The sequence below is a fragment of the Paroedura picta genome, chromosome 6 (genome assembly GCF_049243985.1).
Source record: "Paroedura picta isolate Pp20150507F chromosome 6, Ppicta_v3.0, whole genome shotgun sequence".
NCBI lineage: Eukaryota > Metazoa > Chordata > Lepidosauria > Squamata > Gekkonidae > Paroedura > Paroedura picta.
In genome coordinates this window covers 23,109,763-23,129,349 of record NC_135374.1, presented here as the reverse complement: position 1 = coordinate 23,129,349, position 19,587 = coordinate 23,109,763, and the positions used below count along the sequence as shown (strand labels likewise).

The following is a 19,587-nucleotide window of genomic DNA, read 5'->3' as shown; positions in this document are numbered from 1 at the left end:
AAAAAGGCGATCGCTTCGCCGGAAGTTCAGAGGAGAGAGCCAGGGGGAGGGACTTTGTTGCAACCGCTACATTGAGAACGCAATTGTCTTTTTTGCAAGTGTTGCAGGTTGTTGGCAAGAGTGTAGCAATTTTCTGAGGGTGAATCCACTTTTCCCGATTCCCCGAAAATCGCTACAACAAAGCGATTTTGGCGCTAGTGTTGCAGGAGCGTTGCAGATTGCTCACGATGTCATGTGGAACGTAGTTTTAGTGGTGAAAACAAAATGTAAGACTAGTGCTATATTAAAGTCATGCGGAATGGCTCTGAGTCAATCAGATCCATTGTTCGTAATTGTATATAAATTGGTTTTTTTCCGGGGTTTCTCAGTTCAATTCTGCCTCTTTTCCCATCATGCCGGTCTTGCTCTTTTCCGCTGCTCCAGACAGACACATGCTCTATCTCGATCTACCCCGCAAGGCTGTTGTGTGGATGGCACCCCCCCTGGCCAAGCTGCTTGCCCTACCACGACCCCCATGAAAGGGTCGTTCGACCCCCAAAGGCATCCCAACCCCCAGGTTGAGAACACCTGGTCTAGGGTAAGTTCAGATTTGATTTGATCTAGAACTCACCTTTCTCTTTCCTGCAGTCCATGGTATCCATAAAACTCTCCTCCAATGCCACATTTCAAACTAATCTTCCTGTCAGCTTTCTTTGTTGTTCAGCTTTCATACCTGTGCCCAGTACTAAGGAATTCTATAGTACACATTATCTTGATCTTGGCTACCAGTGACATATTCTTAAGGATCTTTTCTAGTTCCAAGCTCCTAATATTTGGATTGCAGTCTTCCTTTTGGATGATGATGGAGCCAGGGATCAGAAGACTTTCAGCAATTACACCACGTTTGAAGTCGTGCAATTCCTCAGTAGTTATAAATTTTGTATTCCTGATGTACAGCTGCAGTCCTGCTTTGGCACTTTTTGCTTTAACCTTCATCAATAGTTAAACCAGATCTTCACAGACATTACTAGTATGTGCTTTATCTCCATGTTGTGAATAGTTTTGCTTACTATTGTTGGCAAATAAAGATGTTTCCAAACCACAAAGTGCAATTGAACTGGCTCCTCTGTTCTCTCTGGGCTTTGACCTTAGCAGAGGTATACGGCTGTATTTAAAGTCCATGGCCACTTTTTTTTCTATATGTACAATTTGCCTGCAAGAGAGCAGTCTCCGGATCTAAAGTCTATATCCCATCTAGCCCCATTTTAAGCTCAGGAATATAAGAACAGCCCACCTGGATCAGACCAGTGGTCCATTGAGTCCAGCATCCAGTTTCACACGAGACTAACCAGTTGCCCTGGAGGGCCAACAAGCAGGTCTTAGAGGCTGAGGCTTTCCCCAGCATTGCTTTGAAAAGTCCAGGAGTTGAATGTTTACTTGATGCCCCCCTTCTTTCACACTGTATTGTTTCTTAGGGCAAAGGTATACATAACACAGTTAAAATTTTACATCTGGAGCATACAAAACCCTTATTGGATTCTCTAACTAACCCAAGTATTTCTTCTGCAAATGGGATCTTACAAATGGTTTACTGGTGTCTTGGACCTTAAGTTAGTCGGTATTTTAAAAAAATATCAACCAAAAACTTGCCTTCCTCAAACACAACTCCACATGTTCCTTAGGATATAAGTCCTTGTGTACTGGCTGACTTCAACAACAAACTTCTGGCATTCTGAAAGCCTTCCAGCGTTCCCAACTAGAAACGTCTGGCTTTATGTCAGATTCAGGCCAGCCAAATCAGGTCACATGGTCCTTCAATAACTATTGATAGGAATAATAAGGCAAATGATGCAAGTCCAGATATGCATCTTTCTCATCCAACCTTTATATCTCAATCTATCAAATGGGAGGAAGAGCTGTTCAATGCTAGCATCTGATTCTAGGTGCACATGCACACTGAATTGCCTACTTTTAGTTTAAGAAACTGTAGCTACTGTTGAGTGGATGGTGACTGGACAAACCAAGCCAAGATGGACTCTGGCAGATTGGAAGTAAAATGGAACTCATATTACTTGGATCCTGCAGAAATGTTCTGCAAACAGAAGAGTGTGTGAGTGATTTGTTTGTGGTTTATTATATTCATTTGATTTATATACCGCCCCTCACACTCACTGTAGATCTGATTTCCCCTCATTTGTGTTCTGGGGGCAGGGGTTGTTTTCTCTTTTGCAATGTTTTCTCTTTTGCATTGAATTTCAGTGGATTGGAAGCTGAGAAAAATACACTTCTCTGATGGAAATCTCTTATATCTCTACATGATCTGCAGAATCCAAGCCAGTGATGGAACTTGGTAAAATCTAATGGTTCACCAAGAGGCTGATGGAGTTTAGTTGATCACTAAATTGTATTGGTGCTCTGCTCTTTCACTATTTACTGCTGAAGCAGCTCATGTGATTGAGCTCCCCTCCCCCTAACCTTTTATTTGGGCTCTGCTCTTTCTTCCATTCCAGCTTTTTCTGTCTGACTGTTTTTAGAGTCTGTCTTCTTTGTCCCTCCTCCTTTAAGTGCCTCTGCCTAGCCTTTCTGTGATATCAGAGCATCTCCACCAATTACTTTCAGTTCTTCATGACCGTGGAATTATTCATTATAGACCACTATATTATTCATTATAATATAGATTTTGATATTTAAAAATACCAAAACTGGTCTGTCCCTGTTTATAATGTCTCAATAGTCATTTAATGTGCTCAGAGGCTTTCAACCTTGGGACACTTAAGTATTGTCGTATTGGATAACAGCCAGCCTTATACTTACTTAGTTCTTTTAATTTCCGCTGCAATCAATTTATGTGGTCCTACAGTTATTTTTGTAAGTTTTCTTTCCGTTTTGCCGGTATGTACAGTGTAAGGGATTTTGTGGTGACAGCAGTGATGAGGCATCAGTTGGCTGTGGTGAAGTGGTGCCGTGGAATATTTACAAACATTTTATTCTCTGCAGAAAATTGTTGAAGAAGGGGCCATGCAGGCCAATGCAGGATCAGCCTAAAACATCCAGGATAAGTATCTGTCCAGCTGCTGCTTGAAGACTGTCAGTGATGGGGAACTCACCACCTCCTTAGGTAGTCTATTCCAGTGCTGAACAATTCTGACTATCAACATTTCCCCCCTGCTATCTAGCAGATATCGTTCTCCACGTAGTTTAAACTCAATACTGTGGGTCCTGTTCTCTGCTGGCCTCTTCAAAGTGACAACCTTTCAAATACTTAAAGGCAGCAATCATGTTGTTTCTCAACCTCTTCCTCTTCTCCAGGCTGAACATTCCCCTCAGCCTTTCCGCACAGGGCTTGGTCCCCAGGCCCTGGAGAATTCCCGTTGCTGTCCTCTGCACCCTCTCAATTCTGTCAATGTCCTTTTTGAAGTGAGGCCTCCAGAACTGCGCACAGTACTCCAGGTGGGGTTTGACCAATGCAGTGTACAGTGGGACTATGACATCTTGTGATTTTGATGTGATGCTCCTGTTGATGCTCCCAAGACTGCTTTTGCCTTCTTTACTGCCACATCACAGTAATGCTCATTTTTTAGCATTTGCTCACATTTAGCTTACAGTTCACAAGTACCCCAAAATCAGGTTCACACACACGCTGCTACCCAGAAGTGTATCTCCCATCCTGAATGCATGCTTCTCATTTTTGTGATCCAGATGTAGAACTCTACATTTCTCCTTATTGAATTGCATCTTGTTCTCATTTGCCCACTTTCCCAGGGTGTTCAGCATGCATTTGCATTTGTAGCAATCCATTTCCATGACTTGATGTGATCAGTCACTGAATCATGAAAGCACAGGTACTAAAGATATGAAAGGGTCCAGTCTGGTCAGAAGGCTGAGGACTGCAAAGTTCAAGGTCAGAGCAAACAACAGCCCAAATGTGTACCTCCTACTGGAAATGTTTAATTCTCTACCAGCATACTGTAATGTCTAATGAAACCAACCTGTGGCATCATATTGTGACATCACTATACGACATCATACTGTGGATGGCCAAGGTGGGGAAATGTGATGTCATGGTATGAAGTAACTCCTACTTACTATGCAGTTGCCATTTTTGTATGCCATTTAAAGTAACATCTCAATGGTCTGTCAGTTTAGTAGAGGAATTAGTGGGAAGAGAATCAAGGGACAGAGTGGCTAGAGAAAGGAGTCCAAGATGGTAATAGTCTACAAAACAGATCCTTTAAGGAAGGAAAGCTGGATGGAGAACTGAAGAGAAGAGAACCAAGGGAATGGAGGAGCTAAGGTAGAGCTAAGGAAGCAGGGTGGGAACACATCTATTGCTGTGTGTGTAGACCTGCAGGAGGCCTAAGCTTGAGGTTTGAGGCAGGATCATAATGTTGTAATTGCTGTTGGCCAACATGTGGCTGGATCCCAACTGCCAGATCTAATTGGTTTGAACTGAAATGGACCAATAGTACGCACTGCCGGGAATCTGCTATTGTTCTAACCTGTACAGATATATTGGTGTGTTATTTTTTTTTGGTGGGGGTCTCAGTTCAGTTTTGGTTCTCTGTACCTTAGAGCTGGGGTCAGTAAAGTGCTGAAATGAACTCTCAGTGTCCTGGTCTCTGAACCCATGGATTTAACAGCCATGGTAAAATTTTACTGGGCCTAAGAACAAATATGGATAGAAGAAGAAGCAGCAGAGGTAACAAACACTGAAATGCACCTGAGGACTGTTGAAGAAGGGAATAGCTAAGGAGAATGTGGAGCTAAGGAGAAAGCAAGCTAGGGATAAGAGAAGAGGCTGTTCTCCTACCTTCAGAGATGGCATGTGGCTTCTGGAAAGAGGGACTTTATCCATGGCGGCATCTACTTTATGAAATTCCCTCCCCAGTCAAATTGGTCAGGCACCTACTTTTTATTAGTTTACCTTATTTATAGCCAGCCTTTCCTGCTGAGATAGAAGGCAGGTGACAGAACATAAAACAATGCAATCAGACAGCATAAGACATCCAACAAAGAATGCTATTGGACTAGGATTACAGAACTGATAGACGCCACAAACAGCAAACTCTCTAAGGGAAATTACATGACAGATGATGCAGAAAGCGGAATTACAAAGGTAAAAGACAGTGCAGCAAAAGCAAGATGACAGCTACAAATAATTGTTCTGGTCCACTGCAGGCTTATTCTGTTGTAAAGACACCCTCCTGAACTTTGCCATCATTCAGGCTCCTTGAAAACTCCATCTGATTTTCCTTTGACAACCTTCTTTCCTTCTTCTAAGGGGGAGAAAAACCTTGCATATTGATGCCAGTTCTGTTCGTTCCTAATTTTGATTTTGTTTTATGTTGCTTTTAGGCTCTCATATTTGCCTTGAAGGCTATTTTTAGCAGAAATGGAGGGTAGAAGTATCTAAATATAAACAAATAATCTGATGGCAAGAATTGGAAGTGGCTTCCTAGCCCCATATTCTGAGAAACCTTTGAGCTGTTAAAGTCTTCCTAGAAGGGAAAACTTTGCCTGAGGTGGCTCATCCTTTTATGGCAGAACTGAGATAAGAAAGTCACCAATGGTGAAATTTCCTCTTGTGTACCACACAGAGAGAGTCTTGACTGGATATGCGAAGTGAGCAGAGAGCCCCGAAAGGCAGGCAGTTGAGCCTCAGAGGTGCACTTGACCCACCTGGCCACTGCCAAGGGTGGGAAGAGAGGTTAACTGGGGACGGTGTGGCTTCTGTTATGATAGCAGCCCTGGCTCTTCAGCTCCCACAGTGGCTTGGAGGCAAAGGTGAGCAGAACTCTTTGTTTTAAAAAATAGGATATAGGATATGGAATTGCAGCAGGTACAGCTTGCCAGAAAGACATGGACCTGCTGACATTTCCTCTTTTATATCATTCTGAAAAGTACTTTAGGATTTTATGATTAATGTATACCCTGTTTCTCTCCCAGTGGGAACCCAAAGGGGAACCTCAGTGGGAACCCAAAGGGGAACCTCATTCTCTCACAGTATTCTCCCAAGAGCAACCCTATGAGGTAGGTAAGTTCCCCTGGATAGGTTTTATGGAAGATTAGGGATTCAGCTCCTAGTCTTTATATTCTAACCCCAATGGCCAGAATACAGGGGTTTTTCCCTCTGATGTGTATAGCCATCAGTAATTGCATGGAGAACTCTACATGAAACCTCACTGCCCATTTGTCCCGACGTCATAACATTGCTATATTATTTTTAAAAATCTGCATTGTAGTGCAACCAACACTACACTTAAAAATATTATCAGATCACTTAGGACAACCTGAGGGGAATGGGAGATGGAGTGAACATGTGACCTTGATGTCACAATATGACAGCGAGAAACAAATTCTGAAATTCACTGGAAAAAACATGTGGAATACGCGGCTATAGAAAACACAGGGTAGACATTAAATTAGGATCTACTCCTATGGAAACAAAACGTTGGGTAGGAAGTTTTACAAACATTCATTATTTAAGAATTCCAATGTGGAGCTTTGTACTTGTGCAGAAATGGTCTCAGTCCCTGCTGCTGGGTTTTTGATGGGTTCATTTTGATGGGTTTTTGCTAAGCACCTTCAGAGATCCCTCCTCGGAAAGGAATAAAGGAATGGAGATAGAATCGTAGCACTTGATGAATGACAGATTTCCTGACCTGTGCTGTTGTTTTTCTGTGGTATTGTCAGTGTTTGAATAGGTGCTTTCTTGACAAAGGACTGCAAGAAGAGCCCTCCGCATGTCATCTCTTTCTAATAATATCCCTTTCAGTCATCAAGCAGATAGTTTCTGCCATTGTAATTTGCAGTTAGTGCAATGTTAGATCATAGTTGTTGCACTTATAATTTTGCCTTTTGTTCCCATTTTTTTCACGGTGGCCGTCACAAAAGGACAAATGGTTCAAACACAGCCAGCATAGTCCTAAAAGAACTCTGCTGCTATAGAAGTCACCAATGTCACCTTTTAATATACATGACAAAACAGACTTGTGAGAAACATTTGCTTCAAGCTGTCCACATTTCTAAACTCTACCAAGTGAACAAAGGTGGTATTCAAAAGTTATTTAGTAAGATGCTGGAACAATTTGGTACCCTCTCAAGTTGGATCTTCTGATTTGATATGGTGAACTGTTCTCTTGATTTTCCAGGTGGTAGCTGAGACTGTGACTAAAACCAATTGTATGGCAAGAAAACATACATTCTATGCTCACAGTACAATGCTAATGTGATGCACTTTTACCTGGAGTGCCCCTGACCAATTTAAACATGCAAGGAGATTTGAATTGGATGTGGGATTGTATCTGTATGGGAGGATGTGCCTCTGGTTTTAGCAATGTTTCAGTATTATTTTAGCAGTCTTGAACAAATTAGATGTGACAGTGACAGTTCCACCAGTCCAAAAGCACAATGCTCCTGTCTAGAGAAAAAAGATGAACAGAATGGAAACTGTTCAAGTTAGAGGATGCCATGGTGGATATATTGGGTTAGATCTAGCTTGTCTATTGGAGAAGAGGGCCTCCTTTTACCACCAAAAAGCCTATGATTGGGATCATTAGACCTGTGTGGACAGGCATGTGTAATGGGGGGCTGGAGTAAAGAGGGGAATGAGATGGAGCAAAAAAGTTGGCTGGATCCAACCGATGGAAAAAATAATCCCAATCAATGTGTGATTTTCTTTTTATCATTTAAGACTGATTTGAATGTAACAGAAACACAACTGCTGAGCCTACGGAATGCATTGTATTCTAATTTCAAAACATTTTTATTGTTCATTCTTTAAGAAATGTTTTTACTTTACTTAGGCAGTGAAACACATCTCATTATTTAAGTAGCCATTATATCCTAACTTCCAGATTTATAGATTTCTAAAGAAACATGGACAATACGATAAAAGGCTTTTCAGTGTCAACTTCTATTTACAAGATCCATAATTTCAGGGACATAAAATGTCATTTAGGACCATGGCAGAAAATGTTTGTATATAACCCTGAGATTTCTTGATGGCCCCGGAAGGGTTTCTTAAATGGGTTGGAGTTAATTGTTTATATATTTTTAGAATTTGTTAAACATTTATCAGGTGATATGACCATATATAGCCATGTCAGACCCCCCCCTCCCAAAATGGCCAATTATAGGCCTGGAAGGGGTGGGAAGGGGAGGGGCCCCAGGAGGGTGTGTATATAGCTATGCTTCTCAACTGTATTCTGCATGTTCGCATGACTTCTGTGGGTTTTTTAAAGCCTGAAGAATGTTTCATGGGGTTCTTAATGGTAGAAAAAGATAAGAAAGGCTGTGTTAGATAAATGCATGCAAATAAATGTGTGTGTATATACATATACATAGAGAGCCTCTTGTGGCGCAGAGTGGTAAGGCAGCAGTCATGCAGTCTGAAGCTCTGCCCATGAGGCTGGGAGTTCAATCCCAGCAGCCAGCTCAAGGTTAACTCAGCCTTCCATCCTTCCAAGGTCGGTAAAATGAGTACCCAGCTTGCTGGGGGGTAAACGGTAATGACTGGGGAAGGCACTGGCAAGGCCACCCTGTATTGAGTCTGCCATGAAAACGCTAGAGGGTGTCACCCCAAGGGTCAGACATGACCCGGTGCTTGCACAGGGGATACCTTTACCTTTATACATATACATACACATACACATATACATACACATAGACATATTTTTTTCATACATGCATTTATCTTACAAAACAGTAACTTCATTGTGAATTTGGCTTGCGGTTTCCCAAGTGCAACTACATTTAATGCTGGTTTTTCTATGGACAATTTTGACCTTACTGGTTCATGATTGTCTATGACCTGTTGGGTGAACTTTATATGTGCAGAAAGGCTTATCAGACATTCTATTCCAAAAGGAACCTACTGAATCACCAACATGGCACCCCAAAACACATTGAAAGCTGTCTCTGATGTAGTGCAAGGAGTGGTGTAAGGAAAAATTACGAAACAAAGCTGAAAAGAAAAAAACCAATTTCCTTGCCCAAGGATTTGTTTGGATCCCAGTGAGAGTGTCACAGAAACAACAACTATAGAATTAACAATTTCTTAAAATCAAGAAGGCTGAAAGTATATGCCTCCTGGACCAAACATCCTTTGATGGGCTCTGTCCAAAATTCACAGTTGTCAGTATAGTATTTGAACTAGCTCTTAGTGACCTAACAGTGACTCAGGAAATTAATTACTTTGCATGAGTGCCAAAAAGTGCGTTAGCTAAGGTAGGAGGGCTTAAAGAAGAAAATGGAATTTTATAACTCAATTAATATCTTGCTTACCCTGACCGGTTGCCTGAGGTGAGCCTATTCCTTTGGCCATTTGAAAGACTGCTCTTATTTTCAAGATCTGAATGGACCCCCAGTAATGCATGTGATTTTAAAGAAGTGATCCTATTGGTATAGTCACCTTATGCTGTAGTTCATGACCTTATGGGTCTAATTGATGTAGTTATTATTTGAGATATTTGAGGGGAGGATTCATGTACATTATTTGCTTTCCATCTCCTGTGAAACGTGGTCTCCTTCAATGTTTCTGTTAAATTTTAACCTTCCCCTGGGTTCACATGCTTCCCCTTGATGTTGCCTCTTGGCTCTGGGTTTTCAGAGGTTTGCTGCCTCTGAGTATGGAGGTTTCCCTTACTTAGTTAACATGGCTAGTAGCCCTTGATGGACATATCCCCCCCCAAATCTGTCTGACTCCATTGTAAACTCACCTATGCTTTTATTAAACTCTACAGATTAAGAATTCACGGAGTTAATGAGCAAAGAGGAGAGGAGAACAATGTAAGCTGGTTTTGGTCCTGGTTTTAGGGAGGTGGGAATGTGAAGCATCAACGAATTAAGGAAATACATAAATAATGCATGGAGATTTGTGCCACTGTAAAGGCAAAGGGCAAAGCCAGTGAGCAGAGAGATGGCATCTCCCCATGCTTCAGACAAAACACCAGTGCATAAACATGCCAATCTTTCCTACACACGCCATCACAGAGAGTGTTCTTGGGAGGAAGAGGAAAGATCTGTGAATATTTCAATCATATTTTTAAAAAGAAAAAATCACAATGGGAAAGCATTTGCACATTCTCTTTATGTGTGTAAAGTGCTGTCAACCAGTTTCAACCAACTTAAGGCAATCCCAGCAAGGGGCTTTCAAGTCAAGTGAGAAACAGCCTTCCTTTGCAAATTCTTCATCAGAGGCCTCTCTTCTAAGTCCTCCCAGCTTAGCTTTCAAGATCTGAGGAAAATGGGCTATACCATGCCACCTTCCCTCCCTTGCATCTTCTTACCTGGTGAAAATAAGGAAATTTGCTGATTGATCTAACTGTGGGGCAGCTCTTAGTGGAATTAGTGACAGCCATTATAGTGATGAGGTCTGCTGAGTTCTTTCCCGACACAGCCCCTGTGAAAAAGATTTTTCCCACCATAGAGCTGTGGTGATCGGGGAAGCTAAATTTGCTGATGTAACAAGAGAAAGAGAGAAGACCTCATAAAGATGTCTCTATAAAATTTCCAAATGTATTTAAAAGGGAGGAAATCAAAGATTAAAAGCCTTCGTAAACGTGAAGAATGAGCCTCTTGTGGCGCAGAGTGGTAAGGCAGCGATATGCAGTCTGAAAGCTCTGCCCATGAGGCTGGGAGTTCGATCCCAGCAGCCGGCTCAAGGTTGACTCAGCCTTCCATCCTTCCGAGGTCGGTAAAATGAGTACCCAGCTTGCTGGGGGGTAAACGGTCATGACTGGGGAAGGCACTGGCAAACCACCCCGTATTGAGTCTGCCATGAAAATGCTAGAGGGCGTCACCCCAAGGGTCAGACATGACTCTGTGCTTGCACAGGGGATACCTTTACCTTTACCTTTTTAAACGTGAAGATGATTTCGAATAATAGCAGGAACTGCTGAACGCTTGCCCTGTAAAATCGCTGTCAGCACAAGAAGGGATGTGGCAGTAAAATCGGGCCCCCTTTTGAGAGGTACCAATCTTTATGTAGAAAAATGGCTGTATGATTTGCAAGTTGTGAAAAGGTGTAGTATTTACAGTTTGGAAGCAATGGGAAGGGGATATGTTCAGTCAAGTTCCTTGAATACTGACTTGAAGACATACTGTCTCAGCTAAGTTGCTAAATGGAATAATTCCAGTAACATGTAATAATTCCCATGGGACAATTGCCTGAATCGGCCCTCCAAGTACAGAATTATCACATGGTACAGGACGTCTTGTGGCGAAAAGAGCCTCTTAGAAAAGAGCCTCTTGTGGCGCAGAGTGGTAAGACAGTGATATGCTGCCTGAAGCTTTTTGCCCATGAGGCTGGGAGTTCGATCCCAGCAGCCGGCTCAAGGTTGACTCAGCCTTCCATCCTTCCGAGGTCGGTAAAATGAGTACCCAGCTTGCTGGGGGGTAAACAGTAATGACTGGGGAAGGGAATGGCAAACCACCCCGTATTGAGTCTGCCATGAAAACGCTGGAGGGCGTCACCCCAAGGGTCAGACATGACCCGGTGCTTGCACAGGGGATACCTTTACCTTTACAGGACTTCTAGGATTTTGTGAACTCAAATGGAAGTTTGGGAGCACATGCTGGAGTACTCTTGGGGTGTTTTCTCCATAGAATCCCATCTAGGTCCAGGTAGCTGCTCTGTTTTGAACAGAGAAGCATTTGAATATGGGATATCCTACCTGCATTATGAAACGGTCATGAGAGATTGGTATCATAAAGTTATGCATGAGCTGGACCACATTATATTTCCTAAAGTGTCTTTTATTTAGAATACTGAAAGGACAATGATAATAGGTTTATAGGTTAAGTACTGGGCTGACTTTCCTGTGAATGATCCTATATGTGCCTGTCTACAGTCTGCATAATAATACTTAATAGGGTTGGCAGCTCCCCCATGGCAACTGGAAAGAGCTGGGATAGGGGAAGGTTGCCAGATCCAGGTCAGGAAACTCCTGGAGATTTGGGGATGGAGCCTAGGGAAGACAGGGACCTCAGTGGGGTCCAATGCTACTAAGTCTCCCCACCAAAGCACTCATATTCCCCAAGGGAGCTGATCTCTGTAATTTGGAGATAATTCCAAGGGAACCCCAGGTCCCCCCTAGAGGCTGCCATCCCTAATACATAGCCATGTTTTAGAGGAGGGGTAGTCAACCTGTGGTCCTCCAGATGTTCATGGACTACAATTCCCATGAGCAAACGCTGGCAGGAGCTCATGGGAATTGTAGTCCATGAACACCTGGAGGACCACAGGTTGACTACCCCTGTTTTAGAGCATGCAAGGTATGTTTCTCTTTCAAAGATCTTTACAACAGCTCTCATGGCAGGACAATATAATTCTCCCCACCTAGCTATAGTAGCTTATTAAGGCCAGGTTAAGGTGGAGGAGCGATTTTGGAGATATTCAAACAGAGGCCCTTCCCTTGTGTCCACTACAGTAAGCCAGTATTCACACACAAGAATTGAATCTTAAATCCATATTTATTCATGCATTTATTTTAGGATTTATGTTCCACCCTGTTTTATAAACTCAGAGGACTTGTCTAGGGTTGCCAGTTCTGGATCAGGAAAAACCTGAAGGTTTTGGGGGTGGAGTCTAAGGAAAGTGAGATTTGGGGTGGTACTTTAATGGAATGTACAGCCATAGAGCCCAACTTCCAACGTGGCCCTTTTCTCCATGTGAATTCATCTCTGTCGCCTGGAGATCAGTCATAAACTTCGGAAATCTCGAACTACCACCTGGAGATTGGCAACCCTAGTCTTGTGGGGGGGGGGGGAAGGGAAATCCTAACTCTGTGGACCCTCAAGAAGAAAAGAACGCTGAAGCTTTGGGCTGTGATCTCTCTCGTGTCTCAGTTTCCCCTCTCCTTTCAGAAACTCTGGGCAAATCCGGCTCTCCCCTCCCTCCCTCCCTCCCTTTATTCCCGCTGCCCGCCGTGGCTGAGGTCCCCTTTCCCGTTGGGGATGTTGCATTGTCCCCCAGCCGTTCTGCAGGTGGAAGCTTGGGGTGGGCAGTGGGCACCGAGCAACCAAGCAAGCGACCGCGTCACTCCCCGCTGCGCCTCGCCTTGCGGGCCAGTCCCCGGGGGGCTCGCGCCTCTTTCCCCCTCCGGGCCGGAGAAGCCCGTGCCGCGCGCTCCCGCCGTGCTAGGCGTAGGCTCGGCTCGGCCGGGGCCAATCCATAAGTGGGCGGGCTCCACCCGCGTGGTGACGGGCCGGGAGGGAGTGTCGCCGGCGGCTGCTGGCGGCGTGACTTTGATTGTTGTTTATTATTAGCTGCCTGCGCGAGCGCCGGCCCAGGTCTGCGCCTCCCTCCTCCCGCTTGCCTGGCTGGCTGGCCGGCCTTTCTTGCCCGCGTGCGCCGGGCCGGAGAGCAAGCCCCTGGTTGCGGGCAGCTGCGGCGGCCGCCGGGGTTCCTCCTTGGCCAGGAGCGCTCATCGCGGCGCGGGCGCGGCTGGGTTGGGCTGGCGGGGATGCCTGGCGGCGCCCGTCCTTCTCCGCTCTGGGCTGCCGCGCCTCGTTCTGAGCACTGATTGTGTCCCCCCCTCTCCTGCTCTGCAGGGCCCCTTTGCCCCCCTTCGGGCTACAAGAAGGCGGACGATGAGATGTCCGGGGCCATGTCCACTGTGGACCAGGAGGAGGCAGCAGCCCGCACCATTTACTTGAACCAGCCCCAGCCCAGCAAGTTCCATGACAACCGGGTCAGGTAAGAGCGGCGGCGGCGGGGAAGGAGAGGCGCTGTGCAAGGACCAGAAGGGGTTTCCTACCCTCAGCACCCGACCCCTACTCCTGGCCTCCTTTGAGGGGTTGCTTCGGGGGGGGGGCACATGCTTGATCCTGCAGCAGACCCTTGTCCCATCCAAGGCAGTGCAGTCTAGTCAGCCTGGCAGCAGTTCTCCAGAGTCTCAGGCAGAAGTCTTTCCCAGCACCCCCTTCCCATCGCCTCAGTTACCGTGAGTTGCCCGGGATGGACGGGGGACCTCCTGCTTGCCAAGCAGATGCTCACCCACTGAGCCAGGCCACCTTCCCTTTGCACTGAGTGACGTGTGGAGGCCCAACTCCCTGAGTGTCTTGCTAGCTGGTCTCAGTCTTATTCAATCCATGCTCTCTTTTGTCTCTGAGCTGGAAACTAGCAGTAAAGTTATGGGGCCAGATCTGGCCCAGGGTTTCCCATTACTGGGCTCCCTACCCAGATTTTTAGAGTGGGGGAAATAAGATTTCACCCTAATCAAGTATATTTGATTAGCAACCTCAAGGAAGACAGAAACTGGCAGATGTCCACATCAGGCTGATTTCTCTCCTTGTTGTTGTGCCTCTTATTGCTGGAAAGAACCCCCTTCCCCTCCCCTGCCCGGTTGTCTCTGGCCTGTGATGAATCCTTGCCTCTTGACCTAGTGTTCTTTGCTAACTCTTGCCATGGTTGTAATAGGGTAAAATCACTTGATTGGCAAGCATTGCCAGCAGAAAAGAACTCAGCTGTGCTTCCCCTGATCAGAGCATCTAACACAATAAGGGTAAGGTCAGTGGCAGGTGATGGATAATAGACTCTTATTTGCAGAAGAATAGCGTGAGAGTCGGTAACAGGTGGGGCACAATAGCCAGAGATCAGTTACCGGAGCCTGTACACTGCCTCTCTCAGCAAGACAATTATGAGAGCTAATAACAGACGGCTGTTCCCACAACAAGGAACAGTGGGAGAGGAGGCACAGGAGAGAGACCCATCCCAGTGTCCGGCTCCTGAATGGGCAGTGTGATGTATTGTGTTTGTGCAATGGGTCAGTGCCAAACTCACCCGGAAGTCTCCGTCCTTGCCATGTTGTGATGTGGCAAGACCGGTTCTCAAGTTCAGACAAGCAAAATCAGATACTTTAAAAAGGCCCAAATAAAGTCATGTTTTGGAAGCACTGGTTCTGGAATGCTGGAAGCCACCCAAATCCATTTAGTTCACTTAAGGCAGGGGTAGTCAAACTGTGGCCCTCCAGATGTCCATGAACTACAATTCCCAGGAGCCCCCTGCCAGCGAATGCCATGGACATCTGGAGGGCCGCAGTTTGACTACCCCTGACTTAAGGGATTCAATTCTTTAGGTGGAAAACACACAGATGACTCTCCACAGTTGGGGTGAACTGAAATGTCCAGGCTGCATCAACTTGTTTGGCAAAGACAGGGATCAAAATGGGGCTGGCAGTTTTTGCTTTGAATCCTTAAAGCTGGCCCAAACTATATGAGTTTATTAATATTTATTTATATTTATATACCGCCCTCCCCCGAATGCTCAGGGGAGCATGGTTACTTCCAGTCTTTGTTCAATTTGCCCTCTTTTAATGGATTTAATAGATTTAATTGGACAACTATATTCTGTGTATCGAGCACAGTTGATTAGGAAGAGGTTACTCTGGCTCTGTGTTTGGTTGGGAGTTGAATCTTTTATCTTGCCTGGTATTGTTTGGAGTGTCCTAGATAAACTTTGTATAGTTTTCCTTAGCAACTGACACATGCTTAGTGCTTAGTTTCTAAATGAATGCTGGGGATGAAGGCTGCCTAGATGTTGTATTTTTACCATGTAAATTCATGCCCATCTTCCCAGATGTGTGGAAGTCAGTGAGGAAAAAGCTCACTCTTCACCCCAAGGCATTTTGTAGGGATGAGCACTTGTTCTCCAGATCCACTCAAAAATCTAGCTCAGATTCAGATCTGCATGGACTGAGTCCTAGGCAAATTCCGCATACGTAGGAATAATGCACTTTCAATGTGCTTTGACAGCTAGATTTTCCTGTGCGGAATAGGAAAAGCTACTTCTAAAGTGCATTGAAAGTGCATTATCTATGGTATGCAGAATAGGCCCTAATGTATAACAGGTCAGATACAGGTACATGTTTTGTGGCATAGTTGCAATTTAGAAGGGAGCCCACAGACCTCTGAAAGTGGCTGCAGCAAAGTCAGTAATGGTAGATGGTCCTTTTAGCCAGGCAAGAATGCAAGCCATTGCCCTCTGGTTATCTCTCTCCTTCCACCTTGCTGCTGCCTTTGGTGATAAATATGTTAATTTACAGGTTGGAATACAAACCCTGCAACAAAATAAAATTTGCAATGAATAGCAAGTTGTAAAAAAAAAATCAATTAGGACAATGTTGCTCACAAAGGAAAGGTTGCTTCTGCATTTGGTTGAGGCCATTAATAACCCTAATAAATAGGGAGGTTTTGGTCAGCAGGTTTGTGGTGCCTTTGATATTATAGTATCCATTTAAAAGGTCAACAATATGATACCGTGATGTGAAATATTTCTATAAGAAGATTAAATGTAGCGTGAATGGACTTTAGCATACCCAAAGACTGCCCAAGTATTGCCTGTGAAATAGTGTGCTGAGCATGGAAGCAGGGAGGGTCAGAAAGGGGTTCTTGGAGGCATGGCCACATCCTGCACAATGGACCCATGCATCATGCTGTTGCCTTTTTACACTTGCTTGTTCTTGGCTAAGTTTCTGTTTGGTTGGTTCCTAATGTTTTGTGTTAACTGATAATTGTTTTGTTTAGAGAAGCTACGGTTTATGATGATTGCCTATTATGCAGGGCTTCGTTCTTAATCTGTCTGAAAATAGCATGCACCCTCTTGCTTCCCAGATGGGGGAAAAATATGTCTTGGCATATAGCACCAGGTTTTATTTCTTTAGAACTCATTGAATAGACGTACTCCTACACAAATAATGGGGAGTGGGCATTGTCTAGTTTGTACTGTCCTTAAAACTGTATACAGAGCTTTACCTTTTTCAAACGTTTTTCCAGTTTTGTCTTCAACGTTGAACAGCTTTTGCTTTTCTGAGTTTCACTCAGCCACATGCTACTTTAAGGAATTAAAAGATGCCTCATGGCTTTAGCTGCTTGTTACAATAATTTCTGTGTCCCAAGCATTTTGCACATATCCTGACCATCTTGGGCAGGTTAGAAGAATGATTTATATATGTATGTGGTGTATTTATTTATTTGCTTACGTATTTGATCAAGCTGTAGGTGCTGTGAAAGATCTCCGGATGAGATCCTGGAGAGTTTCTGCCAGTCTAAGCTGACCTTGATGAATCGACTGTCTGACCTGGCATGAGGCAGTTTCATATATACATATGAAGTAGCCTTGTTGCCTTGGCCACCGATGCCATTTTAGAGGGAAATTTAGCTGTTTAAAAATTGCCGCTGTACTTTGGCGGCATCAAACAACCGTGTTTCCCCCCTCCTTGTAAAGGCACTGGAGAAGGGAAACAAGGGATCCGGCCCTTGTGGCAATAAATGCCCTTCTAAAATGTTTGTAATGTATAGTTTGACTCAGAGCATATGGACTTCATGATGTGTACTCTATGAGTCTCCGACATATGGCTAGAAGTCTCTCTCTTTCTCTCTCTCTCCACTTTTGGAGGGACATCTGGGGGCACCTGGCAAATTGTACTTATGTTGAAATTAAAAAATATATATTGCAATACTATTTTTGCATTCTATGCGTTCTATGAAACTTTTTGTTGCTCCATATAGACCAAATTTTTAATCAAGACCCCCCCCCCCCGGTCAGTGTTGTCCTGCTTTACCAATGTTGAAATCTGGTCACCTTAATCTGTCAGCAACAGAGAGAAGAGAGGGACCACTCAAAAGATGCCCTGTGCAGTCTTTAGGAGGACATTGTATGGAGAGGCAGGTGGAAGGCAGAATAAAATGGTGGATGTTGAAGCTTCCCTAAGTTCTGGCCCATAGCAGCCTTTTATCATACTATACCGTCACCTCATTCTATACTAGGAGGCCTCTCTGCCATCACCCCATAATGGTGTAGAAGCTCCAGAGAAGGTGGCCCTCTGGTACAACAACATTAGCAAAGAGCAGTTTTGTAGTTCTTTATTGTATTTTTCACTTTGTTTACAGTTTTCATTTCTCACTGGATCTCAGGGCGGATAACAAACACAGCGGAAAACAGTGTGGCTAAATAGCCTGAGACATTCAGCAATGCAATAGGACCAGAATCATAAGAATTAGAAGCACTGCGAAAAATAAATAAATAAAAATAAAAAGTATCAGGCAACATTTGTTATAATATTAAAAAAAGAAAACAAATGCAGTGATGTATCAATGTAGAGTCCAGTTGCAATTGACCTGCGGTTACCCCACCAAAGAGCCTTCAAAGCAAGTGAGAAGCAGAGATCCCTTGCTGTTGCCTTCCTCAGCAGAGTCTTCCTTGTTGGTCTCCCAGTTAAGTCCCAACCCTGAGTAGCTTCCAGGATCTGACAATGACAGGCAGTACCATTCCACACCCCAAGGCAAAGTATGTATGTATAATAAATAGAAGGACAGACTGCAGTGGCGTTCACTTTGTAAAAGCATCCTCCATTCTCTTATACTAACTATGGCCTTATTTCCTTTATATTTTATTTATTAATTTAATTTCTAGGCTGCCGCTCGCAGTGGCTAACAATAGTTCATTAAAATACACTACAACACAACAAAGCATACAGTTAAAAGCCCCCTCCCAACTGCCTCCCCCCCACCCCCCCCACCCCCTTTACCAAGCTGTCAGTTGCTGCTACTTGCACCCAGGGGGTGATGTAACGAGGGACAGGACACTGGAGAAATGTCCTCCCAAATATTTCTGTTTTACTCATTTTGCAGAATGATTTTAAATGGTAACAGATTTGCTATTGAAAACATGAAAACTGCACAGGCAGGTTTGGATTTTCTTTGGTAAAACAAGAAGGAGATGGTCTCTGGGAATCTTGCTTCTTCTTAATTTCTTTTTTTTACTGCAAGGAGGCAGCTGCCTCTTTAAAGAAGCAGATTTATTGTAGTATAAATGTTGGTGGAGTAAAATCCTCCTCATTTGATCTGCACACAGATAGTTCTGTCTCATGAGATTTTATGCAACAATACTTACGAATAAATCTTTATTGGTCTTAAAGGTGCTATTGGACAATTAAAATCACACAAGATTTTTTTCTCTTAATTAAAAAAGTATTTTACTTGTTTTCCTTTATACCCCACTTTTCCTCTCCAATTTGGAGTCAAAGCAGCTTGCAACATCATTCTCCCTTCTGCCATTTTATCCTCAATAATAACCACGTGAGGTCGGTTGAGCTGAGAGAGAGAGAGAGAGAGAGAGAGAGAGAGAGAGATGGGCCTAAAAGTTTAATCTGAAGAAATGTTGATTCCTTAAACTGGATTTATGCAACGTATCTCCTCTTCGTTTTACCAAGCAAAAATAAAACCTGTCTTGGCTATTTTAATTATTTATTTAAAAGGTTTCTTGGCACAAGAGATGCTGAGAGTAAAAACACATCTCAAGCACAAACGTGTCCAGGGAACAGCAAAATGGATAAAGCGATGCTACACATTCTTGCTGGATGAAAGCAGAAGGAGGGTGCCCTTGGTGAGTCCAGGTAGCTATAGTTGTGGATATTACATGTTTAGAGCAGATACTTCTTGGTAATCTAGGGGGTAAGAGTGTATGATGCTTACTGGGTGATATGGACCCAGTAACTATCAGTGCTGTGCCCAGCAGTGTTGTTGTTGTTGTTGTTGTTGTTGTTGTTGTTAGATTTGTATAACTGCTGCTCTCGGCAAACCGGCTCACAGCGGTTTACAGCACTA

General features: G+C 44.0%; 1 protein-coding gene across 7 annotated transcripts in view; it reads left to right on the top strand.

Annotated features, from left to right (window-relative positions):
* ATP8A2 (ATPase phospholipid transporting 8A2) overlaps nucleotides 1-19,587 on the top strand; it is a 369,499-nt gene that overhangs the window by 34,229 nt on the left and 315,683 nt on the right. For 5 of the 7 annotated variants that reach the window (XM_077341745.1, XM_077341743.1, XM_077341744.1 and 2 more), the window contains one exon: nucleotides 13,534-13,678. In XM_077341745.1, coding sequence (XP_077197860.1) covers nucleotides 13,534-13,678 — 145 coding nt within the window. Of the gene's footprint in view, nucleotides 1-4,092; nucleotides 4,274-13,141; nucleotides 13,273-13,533; nucleotides 13,679-19,587 lie in introns of those variants that run through there. The other 2 variants (XM_077341746.1, XM_077341748.1) reach the window with 2 other exon arrangements.